Source organism: Agelaius tricolor, unplaced genomic scaffold (assembly GCF_023055355.1).
Source record: "Agelaius tricolor isolate 1412-34295 unplaced genomic scaffold, bAgeTri1.0.p SCAF_1, whole genome shotgun sequence".
Lineage (NCBI taxonomy): Eukaryota > Metazoa > Chordata > Aves > Passeriformes > Icteridae > Agelaius > Agelaius tricolor.
The window spans coordinates 70,696,287-70,717,483 of record NW_027269261.1 but is presented as its reverse complement, the minus strand read 5'-3'; the positions used below and the strand labels follow the sequence as shown (position 1 = coordinate 70,717,483).

Sequence of the window (21,197 nt, the reverse complement as noted above, 5' to 3'; positions counted from 1 at the left end):
AACCTACATAATGAAACTTCAATATATTTAATCCTTCTTTCCCTCTTTTCAAGAATAACTCAACTTTTAGGGGTGATTCAACAAGGAGAGAGAAATTCAGAAATTATTTACATTATCAAAAACATCTTGAAAAGCGATAGCCCTGGGCTGCAAATGGACTGTTGGTTTTGGTCTTTGGTTTCATGAATAGAACAGTTAGAGAGAATCAGCATAGTCCCAGTTAAGTATGAGGTTTCCACCTAAATTTAAATTATGCAGAGCAATTTTTCAAACATCTATCTATTCAGTGCAGCTAATCAATAGTACTATGTGTAATTCAGCCAGCCACCACCGCCTTGTCACTTCAGTCTTTTACATTCAGATTTCCATAAATGAGGTTAATGGTCTTAGTTAAAAGAAGCTACTAATTTTGCCAGAAAGTTCTAGGATGCTCTTTACAGAGATTAAGTGTCATAAGAAGGAAAAAAGCAGCAGGGCTGAGTCTAAGCCAATACATAGCTACCAAATAGCACAAAACTCTAGAGCAGATTGCTGCTAGAATATCCTGGAATCTGCTGTCAAGAGCATCTGGACAGGCAACTTCCATGTCATATTTTGAAGACTAAAGAAGCTTCTCTAGCTCACTTCCTTCCCATATAAAAGACAACTTCAGCAGTGCTGCCTGTGAACTGCAGTTCCGCCATCCAGCACCTACATTGCACCAGTGGTCAAAGCAGCACAATGCTGGTCTGTGGTCTACGATCACATCTTACACCAGACTTGTATGACTTTATGTTCCTAAGTCTATTTGTAGAGCAGAGCTATTTTAAACTAGGAATGATGTCATAATATAAATTATGTAAACATTCCTTTTTCTATAGGATGGCATAGTTTTCACTACCTAGTTGAAGCTGGATTGATGCTTCTCATGCCAGGCACAAAGGTACCCTTTTCCCAAAGTTACTAAAGTCACAGATCTGTTGATTGCCTCTCACGAGTGGTATTCCAGCTTTGGTTCCACAACACAGGAACAGCCTTTTATACCTTTATGTGCTCTTTAACACTTCCAGAGCAGGTGCCAGTATCTAAGGGTATTTAGTGCTGGCTGTTAGTAATACACAACCACACTGTGGAAGAGCATCACAGTGAAGCTGTAACACTAGTTCACTTAGCATAGTCAACCCCTCCTCCTCAGAAAGGATGAGACACTCCACACTCAAGGTCAAGAGTGACAAAACATTTGAAGTGCATTTTCACTTTTATTTCAAAACTTTAGACAAGTTACTTTAGTATATAAATTCATTTTTTTCCTCTTACAGAATATAAAGATAATTCCCTCATTACTTCAGTATAAAGTGTTTTACAAGCTTGAAGACAATTGCATAAGTGTTTCTCATACAGGATATCAGAAATAAAGCATTCTTTCTACAGACATTCAGACAGGTGACTACCTCAGAAACAGCATAGCAGTTTAGTCAAATACAAGTGAACACGTGACACTACAGTTGTGAAAGTTCAAGTAAGGCCAAGTCAGTAAACATTGTTAAGTCGTTGCAAATAATAGTGGAAAGGTTTGTGAGACATTGCAAGGGGTGGATGGTTTCATAGTATAATACTCTTAAATCAAGGATTCAGAGGGATTTAGCTAGAAGACAAGTGAGTTCTTAAATGCTATAAAGCATATGCAAAGACCAAGCAGTGTACTGGTGTTAGTGGAGACTTCGTGCCTGTTCATCCTCAGCATGCTAAGACAAACTACAACCTCTTAAAACCAAGCATAATAACCACTAATATTTGAGAAGATGCTTTTAAAATTCAAGTATGCCTTATTTTGGATGGTGTGTAGTTTTTATCTATTACTTCATCTTGTAAGAACATGTGAAGACAACGCTCATTCTGTGCCAGTGGGTGGCCTGCAACCCTGGAGAGAAAAAAAACCAAGAATTAGTGTGACCCAATTGAGCCTACTTGCCGCTATCCTGCAGATCAAGGTTTGTACCAATAACCTATTGTTCTACACTTGGGCACAGATCCCACTTTCACTTCACTGTTGGCAACTAGAATGCTGTCTAGTAGCAAGATTTATCACTCTTCCCCAGATGAAGTTAGTCCATAGGAACCCTGAGCTACCTCTGATCCCGTGGAAGCACCTTACACCATCTGTCACCTGCAATTGATGGGACTATCCAAGTAAGTGCTTATTCTAGCATTAGGAAATCTAGAGCTAAGAAAGGCAAGAGGATTTTTTTTTTAAAAAGGTCTTAACACCTTTGCCATGGGACACCCTTTTAAAGGCCACTTATCTCCTCCATTTTCAGCGTCACTGAGCAGCAGCTCATCGCAGCAGAGCTGAAGCCTGGCTCCAGCAGGGGGTGTGAAGGTTTTCCAAAGGCTCAGGCACTGCTCCAGACAGAGACTGGACCCTAACCAATGTCCTGGCCTGGATGGGCAACACTGCACACAGCCAGGGGCTACTGGCCCTTCTGCTCATTGCACATGTGGTAGCTTGCAAACACAGGAGACAGAACTTGCCTGTTCTAGGGGACACCAGATCTCTACTGTAAATTTAATTTAAGCTGAAAAACCATCCTTTTAACCATAAAGGAGCTGAAATTGAATTAGGAGACACTCACAAACTTGGAAGAAAATCACAAGGTACTGCACTTGAACCCTTAAAATACGATTTTTATCATGCAGGTAAAAATCCAAAAGAATCAGATAGCTGAAAGTTCATAATTTATGGACATGAATATCTAATGCAGTTTGGTTTGAAAAAAACTACATCCAGTTGGTCAATCAAGACAGGCTTGTTCTTAGGAGAGAAAAGTCCACCACAGTCCCAAGGGCAGCTTCTGTAAGCCTTGTGGCCTCCATATCTGTCAGAACATTTCTACTCATCTGGCTGAACACATGCAAAACATATTCAGCTCCAGTGGCTCAGCACCACTTCCAAGCACTTCTGTGCATCTTCTCCAAATTTATCTATTAGTGTTTATTTAATCACAGAACGTACTCACTTGTCACTACTCACTTGTCATTAAGGGCAACCTATAATGAGGAAGCTGAGCCCTCCTATTCAGTATTGATGGATTATTTCAAGAGCAGTTTTAAAAACGTATCCATCTTGCCAGGTTCTAGAAAAAGGCCAGCAGTCTCAAGAACTAGTTCATAAGGATGACAGTCTAGAGTAACTAGTTTGAGTTTCTTACCCCATCAGAGTGAAGTTACTGATGTCAAACTTCAAGGAAAAGATATATAGGAGAGGATGAGGCAGCAGTAAATTCCTTCTTCCTTTCAGGAAGGGTTGAAAATCGGTGGCTGAATTGCAAGACTAGATTTGATCTCTGATTCAGCTTTTGGTTTCACAGGAATACCTTATTCTGCATTGGCTTTCCCTCAATATTTTTCACCAAGGTAACCCTTACATATAGCAGCTGCTACTTAAAGAATTTTCATCTATTTCAAAGTCAGGTTGAGACAGACAAGTGTTGAGGCATAACCACCCTTGTGACTGTCACTGTATGTAGTATTGATAGTGCTGCCAGCAAACTGGCCCAAGAGAACTGACTCAAGCTGCACTCTTGTGATTCAGATTTTACGTTTAGAGGGACAAAGCTTCTCCATAACATCCATCTCACACTCCTGAATATTAAGAACTAGTATCGGTGCACCAAGATTTTTTTTGTTCCAGTGGTATCAGTTATCTGAGGGACACTCTAATTCCGGAAGCAAAGATCAACTTGGATTATGCAATAATGTGAATATACTAAGCAAAGAACCTTCAGGTATAAATTCACCAGTGCCCAGAGTACTTGGCAGAAGCCTTAAAGCTTCTACACGGTTCAAAACTTCAGTAATATTTACCTAATGAGTTGGTCATGCCATTACAATATACTGATGAGTTAAATGGCTATGATTTGTGCCTGAAAAGCTTTATTCCAGATGTACTCAACTCTGCCACTACATCAATATCTACATTAATCACTGTTTGTGTTTTAAAGGAGTAAAAAATAATCAAGAAGTTTTACACTTCCACAAAATCAATTTATTACTTGCAGCAAGACTGAAAAATGGATACTAATAAACTGGCCATTCCATTTCTGTCAGCTATACAGAGTTTTTCAGAGAGACAGGGTAAGATGACTGTTTCACATCAGCTGCTTCAGAACACCAATAGTCCGCATCCATGCATATTGCTAGACTCAGCATACAAAACTTTCAGTAAGTGCACTTTTTCTCCATTTAAGATAGAGTTCCAAGTCTGCATGGATAAAGGTTGTACTTTACAGCCATGACTGCCTTTATTTTACAGCAAACCCAAACATATTCCATCTTACTACTGGATGTCTTGGAAGTTCACTCCACTTGTCTTTGAACAGAAAAAAGAGCAGTCTGAAGCATTTTACCAGTTCAGAACCACTCTAAAAATGAGTTAAGAAGCAACTGTGTGAAGAAAAATTTCATAGATTTCATATGGTCACACTTACTTGTACAGGACAGACAGTTTTAGTGAACCAGTCATTTGCACCTCCAAGACACATGCCTGAACTAACAGTAACTGACAAGCACATTTTCGTAAGTTCTGGCATAACTCACAGGCATCCTCTGTTCCTGTTAAACAGCATCACTATTTGAACAAGATTAGAATGCCAGGGGAACTGACAGGCTTCAACTCCCCGAGGGAGCAGTCCCAAATCCAGTTGGTCTGAACAGCATTAACCAGAAGAGCTGGTTAATTGACAACACTCCTTACCCACTGGTTGGATGTACACTGTTAAAGAGACTAAACCAGCTACTCAGGTCAGTGTACAGACAGTGGTTAGTAGTGTCAGATGGTGGAAAAAGAATCAAAAGACTTTGTTACTGTAATTTCTGCTCACCTTTTGAAAGGCAGGGACAAAATCCAGTGACTATTTCAAACCATGTGTGCATACCTCAAGTAGTTTTTACTTCAGAATCTTCAGAAAGATTCTCAAGATGATTAGAGAAAATATGCATCATCACACAAACTGATAATACCTCACATCTGCAATCAAAGTAAACTGCTCTAAGTCCACTGTAAGCTCTACTGTTCACCCAGTTGGAAGATATCTTTCCAGAAATTATGAAGTAGAATTATTTTGAACACTAATTTTAGTAGCAATTTGCATAAATTAATAACAACACTAACAGTCATTTCAGCTGTTCAGGTAAGCACTAAGATACCCAAACTAAGCATGGGATGAGTAATATTAGTACCTCCTACTGCAAGATTATGTGAAAGTTAATATTCTGAACCTAGTGCAGTTACCATCCTTAGGAGGATTAGTAGCTTCAATTCAGTTTTCCAGGGCTGAGCTCCAGGTTTGTCTCTAAATAACTAGATCCAACACTTACTTGTTTATGAATTGTTCAAGAGCCTGCTTCCTTTCCTCTATAAAGGAATCATCAAATATACCATCATCTCCTCGGAAGGGGAGCTGGCGGAGAAGAGCTTTTCCTGGTAGAGGTGGTACCACAACCTGAAAGATTTACACAAGTGTCCTTAAGTGCAGCCTGTAAGCAAGTTCATCCACCTCTTCCTCTTGGAAGACCCAACTCACCACATTCCTAGTGAAGTAATAAAACATGAGCAGAGAAGAACAGTACTTGCCCACACAGAAAAGTTGAAATCAAGTAGTTTATCTCTGAATTAACTCAAAACTATTAAAACAAAACTATTAAAACAAAAAGCCTCTGGCAGTGCAGCACTGAGGCTTGATAAAAAGACTGACGCACTGGTTTATTTCTGGGCAATTTCAACCACAATATCTGCTTTATATGATACATGCTTTATAACAAAATGAAAATTTTTCAGCATCATGACTCTTTGTATGTCTCTGAAGACTTGTATTTACTTTTCACTTTACTCACCTTGCTTTCTCTTTCTAGTTCATTTCTTAGCCATTCAAAGTCACTGTATCTTCTTCTGACTGTAGATTCTTTCAGTTTGAAGATAGGTAGATTTGTCTAAAAACAAGAACATAAGCTATTGATTAGACAGATTAGAAGTTCTGATGAGCAGAAACAAGAACCAAGCTGTTAAGTTACACAGTAGTTCCACTTAAGCAACAACAGTAGTACTGAGAAACATTCAAGATACAGAAATAGAGATAAGGCTCTAAGCTACACGAGTAAGCTGTGCCTTGAACTCCATAGTTATGAGCCTCATTTATATGGTATCCCAGTTACTGGTATTCTGTCATCATATCACCAAGCAGAATATCTGACCTTCTGGCCACTTGAGATGTTTCTAAGGTTGCAGAAGCATCTGCTGTTCTTACTGTCTCAGGAGCTGAATTCCCAATACATACAAAATTGGAGGTGGGAAGGGGGAAGAAATTCTTATTCCACACAAGTTTCTCTTACTGCATTAAAATATCAGCATAGGGCATTAACCAAACTTCCTGTACTTTTCTACTTCCTGACACAACATGGCCTCCAGCATCTTCAAAAGCAAAACCTGTAAGTCTTACAGTGAATCCACTCAGGACTGATGAAGATTTGATAGCACAAGCTGCCAAGTTTGGGTAGCTACAGAGAAGCCAACAAGGCTGAGATGCCTTACAACATTCAGTTCTGAGAAGATCAGACTGTTTGACTACAGAGTTAAACCAAGCAGAGCATGAGCATGACTAGGTAGAGCTTTGCTGAACAAGGCTAGGAGGCAGCACTCAAACCCAATACGCTTGAAAGGGACATCACATGGGAGCAAGGTTATAATTCTGCACAAGACCCTGCTACAAGTCCTTATATTAACTTGTGTGAGAGCCTACATTACTTCTGTTCATTCTTGTGGTGCAGTGTTATCTCACTTTTGCAATCCAACTCACACATTATTTTAAAAATACACACTGAGAGAATCCTCTCCTAATGAAATCCTGGCTAGAACACTACAAAATTGTTTCTAGGAGTTATGACCTCCTAAAAATAAGAGCATGAGCCTGTAATTACCATACACAACCAGAAGGCACAGAATAATGCCTACTGTTGTCAGACTACAAATTCAATAATAGTCTTTGTGTACTTTTAAAGAAGCCTCTTGAGAGCACTCTAGGAAGCTGATGTTCATTTGGGACTACACTTACCTCCAGCTTTCCTGATGGCAGATGCACAGCAGTCATTCTCAGCTACTGCCTTCTACTTTTTGTTGTTTTGGTTTTTATCTTGCAGGCCACCTAACTCAGGATCTGGTCACTGTTTGAGTAGATACCCCTGTGCAATATCATTTGTAGCACGTTATGCTTAAGCTATGACTAGGGAATACTTTTGGCTGCTCAAAACAGGTTTAATTGCAGATATATTTTCCTGCACTGGGCAGGTCCATGACTTGGGTCATTGTACTGCTGCCAGCCAGTCATACAATAGTACTTGATAAGTTAGTTGTGTACTTTCACATCATGCAAGTTAGTTCATCATTTACAGGTGATAACGTTTAGAACAATATTTTGTTATCTTATTGCTAAATGTTTGAAAGTATTCAAGCTCTCTTTCCCAGGTAAAAGATTGTTGACTGTACTTGCGACTAATAATAAAATTGTATTTAAGACTAATGTCAGATGTCAGGCTTTGCAAACAAACACTCTTGTCTTGATGGTAAGAATACTCTACTCAAGAGTGAATACAGCTAAGTTCCCCTGAATGCATGAAGGAGATACCCAGAAGTTAGGTACTGGATTATTCTCCTCTGATTTCAGCTATTGTTTTTTCAACCAAGTTCACCATTACACTGTACATCAACTCTTTGTCAGTGTCTCTGGTAGAAAGACCTTTAAAATATTTAACATATAGGTTCTCACCTGCAGAAAATATTAATTTCTCTCTCAAGTTACTAAAAAAGGGATTAGAATTGGATAAAAGCAGCTAAAAAACTTAAGTTCCCAGGTCTTCAGGAACTCTTTTCATGCTTCTAGGCATGAAGTCTATAAAGTTAATCTCTAAACAACATATCAGTGCTATTGAGCTCACTTTACCTTCTACATTCCCTTTTCAACTTTTGACATGCTAGCTCAGCTAGCAAGTAGGAGAAAAGGAGTTTTTGTTTCTAAAAAGCAAGAGTTCTTTGCTTTCCCTGTTGTGGTGGTTTGACAGGAAATGTGTTTTTTGGGATGCTGTGTTTTTGGCCAATGGATATTCAGACTTTAATATTGGCATTTAACCTGGCCATTGGGACATGGACACGCCTCTGAGAACACGGGGTTAAAAGCAGAGCTCTCCCCTGGGAGGCTCCTCTTGGGTTTCCGGCGGGAAAGAGTTCGGGTCTCTCCCCCGGCCCAGCTGCTGGCTGGGCAGGGGGAGGGGAAAGCCATGTGGCCGGGAGAGGTAGGCCTGAGCCCCGGGGTGGAAGGGTGGAAGAGAGAGAGAGAGAGACACCGGGAGCCATCGGGCAGCCCCCCCTGAGAGACAGAGAGAGAGAGAGAAAGAGAGAGCCGCTGCCTGAGACTGTAACCTTGAAGCTTGATAAACATGGGCCTGTGCCGGCAGCACGGCTGGGACGGAGAAGGGGGGGGGTTCAGCCGGCCGCTTGTAGGAGCTTTTAACCCCTTTTTGGGAGAATGAGAACTTTACAGAACATTGACCTTTCCTAGAAGATAGAGTGGAAGATGAGGAAGGAATGTGCAAGTGTGAGAGAGGTCTGGGCAAGTGAGAGATAGTAGAAGAATAGAGAAGAATTCTAGTGGGAAGAGATGATGGAGTAGCTTTTGCTGGACTCTTTTTGTATAGCCATGGACAGAACCATGTTCCTTGTGATACAGAGACTGCATTCTAGGGGGAGGCAATGGCCTCAGAGCCAAGAGGGTTCAGTGTTGATGCCCCTCGGCCCCAGGGGGTGAAAAAATATGGGGGGGACAGGTGTCCCAAAGGAGAGATTGTGGGGACAGGTGTCCCAAAGGAGAGACTGTGCCTTTTTGGATCGGGACAGAGCATCCTTAAAAGACAACCCTAGAAGCAGTTCTGGTCCGTGTTCAGTGGTGAGAGCACTGGACATGAAAAGGAAGAAGTCACAACGGCAGATGTACTCCAGGCGGTGCCACGAGTGACACAGAAACACACGAGGCTTCAGCTGTGTTTCCAGGGGAAGCCCATGGCACAAGAAGGACTCCTCTCCTCTTGATGAACTGAAGATTGATTGTCTAAAAGGTGCTGCTGGACCGAGAGTTGGTGATTTGAGAAACAAATGTATTGTGTTGGAAATTTGGTGGGGGGAGGAGGAAATGCATTTGTGAGGTTTTCATTTTCCCTGTGTGTGTGTTCCTTTTTATCTGTAGTTGTAGAGTAGTTAATAAAGTTCTGGTTCTTTTTTTTTTCCTTAAGTAGGAGCCTGCTTTGCTTATTCCTGGTCACATCTCACAGCAGAAACCAGGGAGAAGGTATCTTCATGGGGGCACTGGCATTGTGCCAGTGTTAAACCATGACACCTGTCAACTGAAAAATCTTCTCAAATTTTCATCATAAGTACCATAAATATTCAGATTGTAAAGTATGTCAAAAAGCATAGACTAAATTAAGTGTCTTGCAAGTCACAACTTGACAAATATATTCCAAAACAAAGTACATGTTCACCTGGTCTGGATATGAACTAGAGCTATCTACTGAGATCAATTTCTAAACCTCATGTTCTTTAAACCCAGAAATTGCAGCAGTTCTCCTTCCTCTAGAAGTAAGTACTGACAGAGCAGTGTTCCTAAGGTAAGCAGCTGTTAGGAAGGATCTATTTAAAAATGCAATTTGAGAGTCCTGTTTTATACCGCTTAACCTATTTATATCTTAGGTCCCTATTTTTAATTCAGGTTATATTCACATCTGAAGTTGCTGTATGGGCCTTTATCACTAAGGATTATTGCCCTGTTTGAACAGATCACCCTTTGCTTCAGTAGGCTGGACTTCTGCATGCCCTACTGCCTCCATCTCCTATGGATAGACAGTTTTCATTAAGCCAGACACCTTCTGAAGCATGGGCTTTCACTGAACAAGAATTTGGTAGAAGGAGACAATCCTGAAGAGCCAACAGAAACTTTCATTTTCTATTACACTGTTATTTCAAGACCATGCAGGCTATCAAAAATGTACTCCCTGCTTGACATTTTATGTCGAGTTATCCTTGTTCAGTCACTAAGGTGCTACCAGCTATTCTGAGCGCTTCCCGTGCTTTGGTTGTCTGCTAGAACAGAGAGCAGAGTAAGGCACAAAACTTGAAGTCAGGTTAGTTTCATTTTTATGAGCATTTCTGCCCATGCTTATTCAGCATTATAATGTCAACTTTCTGGCCTGCTGAGCTGCTAAGTCTACTGTCACAAAACTCATGACAGCATGAAACATGGAACAGCCCTGGAGCACAGCTTATTCCTGTAACAATTTCAGCACAATTTCAGCAGCAATTCTTTCTTCAGCTGTGTAATAATTATAAAATTTATTGGAAAAAAAAAAACATCAACAGCTTCTTAGTCCAAAATCATGCTGCTTAGCAGTTTGAATGCAAGCCCTCAACCTGAAAGGATTATGCATCACCCAAGATGTTAGACAACTGTAAATTACTAGTCAGAATTGCAGATAAAGCATTGTTGCAGAAAGACAAACAAACCAGTTCTGCAGAAGTCACATAGAGCCCAAAATCCAAAGAAAGTCAAGATGGATTTTGTGTAGCACTGTCCCTTTATTGGACTATATGTATACACCATGAGGCTTTCTCTGACAACTGTCAAACAGCCTGTATTCTGCTGGGGCAGTTAATGGCCAGTACACCAGAACAAATATTGTCAAAATTGGTGCCAAGTTACATTGCATAATTAAACAACAGGTGACAAACTCAGATCCTTAAGTCACTCCTGCATTTCTCTACTCAGATGCCAAACAAACTTTCTACAGTCATTTGGCTAGTGCTTGACAAACCAGAAATGGAAAGCAGTGGTTCCGTACTAACAGACTTCATGGCAAAGTCCATGTTCCCAGTAAGCACGTTTCTTCAGCTTCATTTATGTCACCATAACATATTCAACTTTGAGCCTGACTCTAAATTCAGGAGATTCTCAGTTAACCTCAGAAGCAAATGACAATCCTAAGACAGTGGCTTAAATAACCAGGTAACAGTCTTCCAGCTCTTAATACAGTCACTCCCCAAGCTATGCCCAGTCAGAAGCTGAAAAATTATTTCTGTATGCAAGTGAAGAGAATTTCACAAGCAGAATGCACGTAGTTGGAGTACTAGTCATAACTGTCCATTCAGCTTCAGATACAGTCATCAATGTAGCCATTCTGGTAAACAAATTACCTTAAATGCAGGAGGAAAACAACACTAATTTATTTGTTTATAATTAGTTTCAATTAATAAAATAATGCTAAATATTTTTAAGTCTTAGTTTTTAGACTAGCTTATCCACTGAGTGGAAAAGTCTTGCAAATAGTCAAACTTGCTCCTAAAAATTTGTTTCCAGACATAAATCAAATGCAAATAGCATTTGGGTTCCTTCAAAGAGCATGCTGACAGTCCACAAGATTGTGTGACACTGCAGTCCAGTCCATCCCCACAATAGCAAATTCCCCAGATGTTGTTGCTCAGCATAGTCTGAGGTAAATTTGGCTGATTTCCTCATCTGCCACCATAACACTCTGCAGTAGCACTGCATTGCCCATGTCTCCCACTCCTAACAGACTAAGAATAAAGCTGCACTGTTGCCACAGCACCTACTTTGATGTCATCTTTTCAAGTAGGTTATGGTAGCCTTGAGAGAACTCTATTTCCATTAAAATAGAGTGAAAGAAAGCACACAGCTCACTTTTGATAAAAGTTTGTGGCTTTGACTCACAGAAGCAAAATTCAAGCATCTTGACTGTCTCATGCAAGCTGTAATCTTTGTCAAGAGCCTACACTCTTTGACTACATTTACAGTCAAAGAGAGCTCTGGGGTACCACAGTAAATAGCATTCAGAGTGGATAAAAAAAGCATTATGATTTTCTTAACATAAGAGCCTGCTGTCCTTTAGTACAAGAAACTGGCTCCAGTAGTCCACTGTTATTGCAGAAACCTTGCCAGAGGTTTGTTTCCTTCCCGACTCAACATAAGCAGCTACCTCTATATTTCCTACAATTATGAAAAGCAAGAAAGAAGGAAAACATGCTTTAAACTTCAGTTTCTAGAAGTTTAGATTTTTGGTGGGTATATTACTGAAGGAAAGCTCTTTCCCCACTGCAAAATGTCAGACTAGAAACTGTTATTTTTCTAAGTTTCAGTCCTTTTCATCAAAACAGAGATCTATCTCCCCTTTTCTCCATTTGGTGTCCAGATCTACTGAAGGTACATCATATTAAATTTAAGAGAACACTGAAAGATCTGACCATGCAACTTTTAAACAATGCTGACTTAAACTATACCATGAACTTTTGAGCTTCCCACTCTGCAGTATTGGAGCTATGGGGCCAGGGTATTTTCTACCTTGAACACTAAGACAGTGAAGTCCTAATAGCAACATAATGACAGAGACTATCATAACCTTTGCCAAATCCAGTGCTTTGAGTCCAGAGTTGCTCTCTGAAAAATGAGCATAGGGATGCCCATATTTTTGCCAAAAAGCATCTATCATCACCTGAACAAGTTCAACAACATCATGAACAGCTGAATTATGGTATGCCACAGTTAAAAGACTCTGAATAGGGTAAGCTAAGAAAAAGAGCTTGCTTAGTGATTCTTAATTCTTCAGGCTCCACGCTCAGAAGCCAAAAATAAAAACTGGAGCCTGCTTTGAGGACACATTTGGACAAAGACTTTTACAACACCCAGAGAGAACTAGTAACTAGATTGGGGTAAGCAAGTCAAAGCCTCCTGTGAAATACCAAATATTGATTTGAAAGAGAAAGGATTGCTACTTTTACACAATTCAAGGTGCAACAGCCATATGGCTCTGATTTGACCTACTGTAATGTTCTTACTCATTCCTCATTAGGAATGACTGAAAAGGGATCACATTAAGTTGATGCTTTAGCATCATTACCGATATCTATCAGCTATAGTCAGATGGGGATAAAAAAAATTCAGTGAATTGCTGAAGTTGCTAATTTTTTATCAAAAACTAAACTTTTAATATGCTTTGTGAGCTAGAGACTGTCTAGCATCCCTATACTTCAAATACACAAGAAAAAAACAGTAAGTTAACTAACTTAAAAGTGAATCTACTAAGTAGCAAAAAATTCTCTTCATATTTCCAGTTTTACTGGAACAGTAACACAACACTCCTAAGTAGCCACTAAAAGCTATAGAAAGGCTTCCAACTCCTATTCATTAATCTGCAGCATATCTTAACACTTAGAGGGTGCTACAGCTTAGGCCTATAGAAATAATCTCTAAGCTTTATTTACAGGTCTAGAGGTGGCTCTAAACCACTTAATATATAGTTTCATTTTCTTCTGGATTTTAGAGTAAAGTTGCTATACACTAGCTTATAGTTATACTTTCAAATCGGTTTTGTGGCCAACACAAAGTATACTGTCCTATAGGAGAATCTTCTGGGGTATAACACAGATTTTGAATTTGATTCTAAAGAAATAACCAAACCACGGACCTATATTCAATTGGTAGAACATTTGTTTTTACACCTTGACTAGAAGGTTAAAAACAAATCCATCCTTTTTATGTTAGAAGTTAGAGCAACAATAGCAACTTCAGACCCTTTACTCAGTGTTACAGCTCCACAGGGTATTAGGATTACGCACTTGTTAAAACAACCTCCAGTAGTGCAACTTGCATTGCTTTACCAAGTGAAAAAACTTTAAATAAAATACTTCCCTTACTGTTAGAAGACATAAACTTCTGCTGCATCATTTATTTCCCCAGATGAAAAGCAGCAGAGACCAGACTGCTCTAAAGTTCAAGCTGACACTTTTTCAGCAAGCCATCTAAAAATAAACACGTATCAAAACTCCCTGGCATCACATGCCTACCTGGACTACAGCCATCTGTCCTATAAAGATTAGTCATTGTTCCATTTGATTTGGTCTGTTCTGCACTGTACTAGAGTGCAATCCTAAAACATGACTGCACTGTCTGCTCTAAAATAAAAGGAGGGCAAGTCATCAGTTAAACTAATATATTAATAAGAAGCACTATTCAGAAACTTGGTTATTTTACTTACACAGTAACAGATATCAATGCCAAACTAGTTCAAACCTTTGGACCAGCCTCTTGAACCTAGTTTAATTACAAACCGCTACAGAAAAAAAAAAAAAACAACTGCTCAAGAGTAAATCCACTTTCCTTGCTTTGGAAGTTTCTTTCATCCAAGCCATTCTACTTCTCTGTCTCCCTAATCAGTGTCCTTGGAAATTCTTAGCCTTCCAGTTATCTTTTTCCGAATTACTGCTTGAAGGAATAGTAGATGTTTGTGAGGATGCAGTACCCGGCTGTAGAACAGAAAAACGCTCACCTGAATCACTGCATTTTTATTCTTTGTAAAGGAGTCTGAGAATACCTAACTGGTAGCAGTGTCTAGAATGGGTTTTAAGAGCACTATTTACTATAGTTAGGGCAGACTTGCAGTGTTATGCAAGATTTGTAGTAGTAGAGAAATAGAGAATTACTGCTGATTATGCATCCGTAAACACATCCCCACTGAGTCAGTGTTTAGTCATGACTCCACCACAAGCTTCAACTACTCAACTGTGCAATGCTGAAGTCAACTACAGGAACAGCTGATTTGATTGTTTTTGTGGTGGGGGAAGAATTTGCAGCTTCTAACATGAAAGGCAGGACATTTGGAACTGTTCAAGGACAAAACATTGCAAAACACATTCAAGAGCACTACTTTGCAAAACATGGCACAAGGTAAGTGCTTTCTGAGCAAGTTTGACTTTCAGTTCATTTTCTGTCTTACTCTGACTTGATCACTGCAGTCAGACTACAATCAGCTAATCACAAGTCAGTCCACTATAAGCATGCTGAAATGTCAATATTGTATCCAAACTAGGTCTTGAAAAAAATCGTTAAGGAGAGAACAGGACTTTCACAAGCAATGCAAGTTCAGCAGTACTCAGATAAACTTCCCCAATCCCTGGAAACCAATACTGTTCTTAATACTACAGGCACTTCACAGCCTGTGTATTCATTTCCTTCCCCACACTGGACCTACACAGTCGAGCACCTCTGCAGGTCTGCAGAACATATAGGAAACCTGACTGCTGCACTAGTACCACCCAACTATTGCATTTCACAATGGAAGCACAGCAAGACATTCCCTTTCTACGCCACAAGACAAGCAACTGCACTATGGAACATCAAAAAGCTAAGGTAAACCTTAGGGCCAAATTTAGTAATACTGATTAGAGGAAAGAGGCCATTGAACATTAAAGAACAGAGCTAAGATGAGAAAGGCTTTTAGTTTGGCTTTGGTTTGACAAAAAAGAATTCTTTAACTATTTGGACTAATAGCTCCTGTAACAGGTATTTTATTATACTTCTGTCAGTTTAAATATCAATGACTTCTCTGCAAGTTCTCACTAACCATGAACAGATGATCTAACCCTTCAGTCTAGGTGAAAAGCCCAACCAAAATGGGCAGCACAGAAGTCACTTTTACTTCTACAGAAACAAAACCAGATGGAATAGTGTTAACAGCTTATTTCCAGAACACTGAATATTCTGAGTTCGAAGGGATCCACAAAAATCATGAAGTCCAACTCTTAAGAGAAGAGCCCATACAGGGATTGAGTCCACAAGCCTAGTGTTATTTAGCACCATGCTCTAACCAACTGAACTATTCTCAGGGTTGCCAAAGAGATACTTCCTAAAATGTAGCAAGTTCCTGGATATCCATATGCACTGTTGACAGTATTCTAACCAAAGTGCTTATCTCCTATGGCACTGCCTTTACAATGGGTGTATGGCTGTGACGTGTGACACCAGCCACTGGATCAGTCAGCTTGTAAAGATTAAGTCTTGTCTCCTTAAAGGATTTAACAACTGAAGCTATTGCACAGAATCTGCTTGAGCAAAGGCCTTCCTTTTGACCCACTTATCAAGAAAACTATGTCTCAACTCCAGTAGAAGACAAATGATACCTGGAACTGGACTGAGGACTAAATACATGCTGTAGGACGTTAATATGATAATTGTAATTTGTTCTGTTTGCTTCCTGGAATTCAGAGAGAGAACTGGCTTTTAGTCCATAAATACTAAAGGTATTCCCATGCCCTCATTCAAGAGTGTTGACTTGAACAAGCCCACTGTGAAAAGGTTTAATAATAAGAAGAGAAGAGCTAATAAAGACTTACGAGAAACAGCATGCAGGGGTATTTACACTGAGAATCTGACTTTTGGTTCACATTTTTCCTCAAGAGGAAAGGGCAATTAAGTAGTTTACTGTATTCCTTTAGCAGGCAGTCTAGTTGATTATGTTAGTTTTAAATGCTGCACAATCACCATATTGTGATCATCTAGATACCTTCAGATGAGGTAAGTACTTTATCAAGTTTTATTTCGCTAGACAAAGCAATTAGAGCTTTATACCGTGCTGCATTATTCCCAGTCTAGCTCACCCTAAGCCTTCACACACAAAGGACACCTCAGAATGGTACAAATGCTCTGCCTGATGCTGCTGATGGAAAGCAAATTCTCAAGTACCCTCTCAAAAACATGACCCACGCAAATTTGCTATTTTAGCACAGCAGGATGGCATTTTCTATCACTTACTTCCAAACAAGATGTTTGACTTTCATTGCTAGGCTGCACTGTAGTGGCACGTTGCCACACTGTGTGCCTTACAGTGGCTGCTACAGTGGAAAGCTTTCTGTCATCATCTTGTCCAGCTTGCCAAGAACAGCCTGTTATTTAATGCACAGACTCAGCCTCAGAAAGTCAATACTTTGGCCAACTGTCCATCTATGAAGTAAGCTGCCTGGCTATAAGTGCTGCATAGGGTCTACCTGCAGCACTCCTCTCATTTAAGACTCCTTAAACGCTTGTCAAAGCACCACTCAACTACCCCAGCACACAGCCACCCTGCACAGAGACACTCACTGTGACAAACCTTCCTCAGTTCCAAACCACTACTGCCTTGCTTATGCAGCAGCGTTACTGCTGAGCAGTCTACCCAAAACTTCAGAGTTCCCCATCAGGCTTTCTGACTTCTTCCACCAGAACTTGATGAGTACAGCATTACAAGAACTAAAGCATGAAGTTTTCCACTTGCTGCTTTCCAGACAACAGACATGCTTCAACTGCAGTACCAGTAGAAAGCTTGCCAATAAAAGTTTTGGGGAAACTCTGCAGTATTTCACACACATATGTTTTGCAAGATACTTTTAATCAGATATCACTTCAAGAGTCAGCTGGCAAGTTCAGTCTTTCCGAAAAACCCCAAAAGTGAAGCTTTGAGATTCCGACAAAGATAGAATTACAGAGTCTGTAAACACCATGACAATGGTACAAGCGTAATTGTCTCAACACAAACTTGAATTTCAGCGTCCTCTCTGACAATGTTTCTGGCTTAGAATGCTCTCCAGCTGTAACATGAGGCTGCAGTCCTTTAGCTTTCACCAGAATTTGGCAGCACTTAAGCCATCCATTTCTGCACACTTAACGTTTTACTGCTGGTGTTACTTGAAGACACAGCTCTCCAGATATGACACAGGTAACTCACACCATCTTCTCAGGTTTGCTCTGCTGCTGCTACCAGCACTGTTGAAGGAAACTGCATATCAGCTGCTACTTTCTTACTTTCTGTGACCACAGGCACTTGTTAAACCACAGAGACCACTGGTGACTATTGTTAGCCACACTCCAATGAGCAGGTTATGGTACTAGGCCTATCTTTCACAAATACAATACCACAGCAATCCATGCTTGAATTCTCCCTCTGTGCTGAAATTTGTGTATTAGCAACATGGTCCATGTTCTGCTGAGAAGCAGTTAATTGATGCAAGTTTAGACAGTGAACATAATTCTGCATGACTTATATTACCTGCTCTGTAGCCTTCCAGCACACAGAGACATAAAACTCAAATTTACAGTTGATGGCAGCTATGAACTATGTGTATGGCAGTGCACAACTAAAAAAGGGAATGATCAGGAGACAGTCCCGTATACCAGCATGTAGAGATGTGAGCAAGGAGGGTGGAGGATGCAATGTTTACAAGACAGTCAGTCTGGGAGGAAGAACAGAGGAAGGTCACAGTACTATCACAGTGTACATTTGTTCAAATCATTCTTGGGCTTCATTACAACAGGAATCCAGAATATTCTACCCCTAACACCAGGTGGGCTAAGACTAACCTGTCTCAAAATCTGTTTTTTTGCTTCCCTTTCTGATGAAGAACTTAGGAAGTTCAACATAATTCCCAAGGCCATACCATGGCCCAGTCCCTTTTGGATCATCTTCCCTGGATCCAACCATTCCAAATGCTCAGTCTCATGGAAAGAAACGTCATCAGGAACTTAAGGTGCAAATACTTTCCAGCAAGATAGAATTACATCTTTCTTCTAAGTGGATTGCTAGGGTTCTGATAAGGGCAGTGCAATGCAACACAAATCTGCAAGTTCTAGTTTGACTTCACACTGAGGCCAAACATAGGCTACAAGCATGTTAGTTTATTCTTCCTGCCCCATAGACACATCCTGAAACACAGAAATAGCTACTGAATATGACAATTTATAAGCATCAGAAATAAAGAAGTATCCTCCCTAGAAGCTTTACATTTCAGGTGATTTTTCTTTTTCAAGTAAGGTTACACCAAGCTGGGGACTTAGACCTTTAAAACCAGAAAATTTACACAAGGTTAAGTCTTGTCTGGTGAATTTCAGTGACCAAGGCAGCAGCCCTCAGCTGTATCCTTCCCTGCTGTGAAGAACACATATTGCAGACAATGTGTGCAGGAAATCAATGAAGCTTCACCTTTTATTACTGACTGTAACAACTGACCCGGTTCAATCATATGTAACATAGAAAAATTATAACAGAGCTCAGTTATAACAGAGCAAAGCTATACAAAGTAGAAGACTGAACTACAAACTATAAAAAAACCCCATCTGTAAGTATCCAACTTCCTCAACACAGCTTATTTCTAGCCATGTACACCAAAAAGGGTTCCCTGCCTCAAGGCCCTACCAGACACAGGCAAGGACTGTGCTGTAGACACTGCATTTTCTGACCATTCCTCTGGGCCCTGTTTATGAAACCAGAAAGACTAGGGAACACAGTAATGACTTCACATAGCTTTTCTCAAGCTTGAGACTACTAGCCTTTGGGGCAAGTCACTGAACACAACCCTTCCAGCTAGGAAGGATTCTAGTGTTACTAAGAAGCATTTGACAGCAGCACATCGTGAGAAACAGCCCCATTTATTAGACACTACAATTTTATTTCAGGTACAAAAAAAAAACAGGAAGCCCTCCTCCATACCTACACACACACACACACACACATACACACACAGACACCTTATCACTTCAGCTGGCTCTGATCTAAGCACGTGTGCCCACTAGACTTATTTACACCTTCTCTATGTACTTTTTGAAGCCGCTGAAATCCTGAACTTGACCTCTTCCTCAGGGCAGATCTACCCATATTACCCCATCTCAGAGAGTGGAGAGTTTGCTCTCCTCTATTTACCTGGAGACAGACAAGCAATGGCTCACAGTACAGCGGTATTTCAAGTCTGAGGACAAGCTGTACACAGCGGAGCCGAAAGAGCACTTGTCCTTTGGTTATCTGAAACGAGCTGCACCGCCTTAGCTACCAGGAGCCCGTCGCAGAGTTATCAACCCCAGGCCGAGGATGGAGAGTCCACTGCGGCTCTGCCACCGCCTCCCAGCGCCCCGCACCGCAGCAGCCGTGACACTGGTCCTGAAGGACACGGCGGCGGCAGCCCGTCACCGCCACCCCGGCCAGCCTCGGGCGACACGAGAGCCCGACACCGCCACCCCGCTCCCGGGCCGGCTCACCTTGACGCGGATCTCGTAGGTGGTGAAGCGGCCGCGGCCCACTCCCACTGTCTGCGGGTTGCCCACGTCGATCTCCAGGAAGTTGCTGGGCGGCCCGTAGGCGTCGTTCAGGTTCTGCGGCTTGCTGATCAGCCGCCGGGTGTCTGCGATCGTCTCGGCCATGGCGGAGCGGGCGCCTTCTCCCCTGAGCCAGCGACCGAACCCCGAGCGCCGCTGCCGCCCGCGCCGCCCGACCGCCCGCCCTGCGTCCAGCTGACCGACCGGCAACGCGCACCCGCCGCCCGCCCGCGCCTGCAAGGCACGCTGGGTAATGTAGTTCTCGGGGGCGGCCCCGCTTGCTCATGCCTGGCGCGGCCTCCCGCCTTCTGAACTACACGTCCCAGCGGGCGCTGGGAGCGCGCCGCGCTGGCCGAGAGCGCTGATTTGTCAGGCTCGCCCACCCCTTCGGCCGGGTGCGGGTGTCGGAGGCGGGGGAGTTGTGGGGGGTGGTTCTGCTCTGCCAGCACATCCTCATTCTTCGGGGATTGAAAAGACTGGGTGGGAAATGCTCTATAAAGGTGTTATGCAAAATGAATCAGCCTGCTGCAAACGTAGGCTGGTGGAGATCCCCGCCAAAAGCTTTGTATTGAGAACAAAGTCTTAAGTCACTGACTCAAGCTGCAATCGATGTGACGCTGTTGTTTGTAGTAGCCTTAAACCTTTTAAAACTTACTGCAATTTTAACAAATTATACACATTTAATAATAATATTACCAACGGGGTCAGATTTTTTGTTCTCATAGTTTGCAAAGCTAAAGAGTTCTTAAAGGATAGGAAAGGAAAATAATGTTTACAGAGTAAGTTATTAAAATTACTTAAGAGAGCAAGAAAGAGAGTGAGAGAAAGGGAGCAGAGCTGACAGAATTGTCCCCTTCTAAGACATAAGGTCTTTATTTCTCATTATCTGATTAAGTAAGTGGTATGTCACGATAAAAGAAGTATTTCTGAAAGTACTGCAATATTTACCTAGAACGTCAGTGAATTGAATTTATATCAATCCGCTATTACTTCTAAATTTTTCTATCATCTTGGAGGATTTCAGACTTTTTAAATACCTGTTAAAAGTACCCCTCCAATAATTAAATGCATATATCACTTTCCTTCTGTCTTTTCTTATTAAAGAGTTCTAGTAATGTTCCTTTACTATCCAGGCTGAATGAGACTGTGTGAAAACTAGTGATATTTTTTCCAAAAATCTGTGTAGGAAGTAGGTAAAATGGCAGGCTGCCCACAAAT

The 21,197-nt window shown here is 41.2% G+C and overlaps 1 protein-coding gene across 1 annotated transcript; it reads right to left on the bottom strand.

The window, feature by feature from the left end:
* Positions 1 to 1,218: 1,218 nt before the first annotated feature.
* Positions 1,219 to 20,204, bottom strand: SNX3 (sorting nexin 3). The gene is made up of 4 exons (XM_071439275.1): positions 19,923 to 20,204; positions 5,872 to 5,967; positions 5,356 to 5,480; positions 1,219 to 1,900 (listed from the first exon to the last, which is right to left on the bottom strand). The coding sequence occupies exons 1-4, from the start codon at positions 20,082 to 20,084 to the stop codon at positions 1,795 to 1,797; spliced, it is 489 nt and encodes a 162-aa protein (XP_071295376.1). The 5' UTR covers positions 20,085 to 20,204; the 3' UTR covers positions 1,219 to 1,794.
* Between the last annotated feature and the right edge of the window lie 993 nt (positions 20,205 to 21,197).

Excerpts from the sequence above, each read along its gene's own strand:
- SNX3 (XM_071439275.1), bottom strand. The coding sequence starts at position 20,084 with ATGGCCGAGACGATCGCAGACACCCGGCGGCTGATCAGCAAGCCGCAG. Across the intron at positions 5,481-5,871 it reads AACTAGAAAGAGAAAGCAAG|GTTGTGGTACCACCTCTACC; the intron begins GTGAGTAAAGTG and ends TAAATCTTTCAG. Across the intron at positions 1,901-5,355 it reads CTTGAACAATTCATAAACAA|GGTTGCAGGCCACCCACTGG; the intron begins GTAAGTGTTGGA and ends TTTTCTCTCCAG.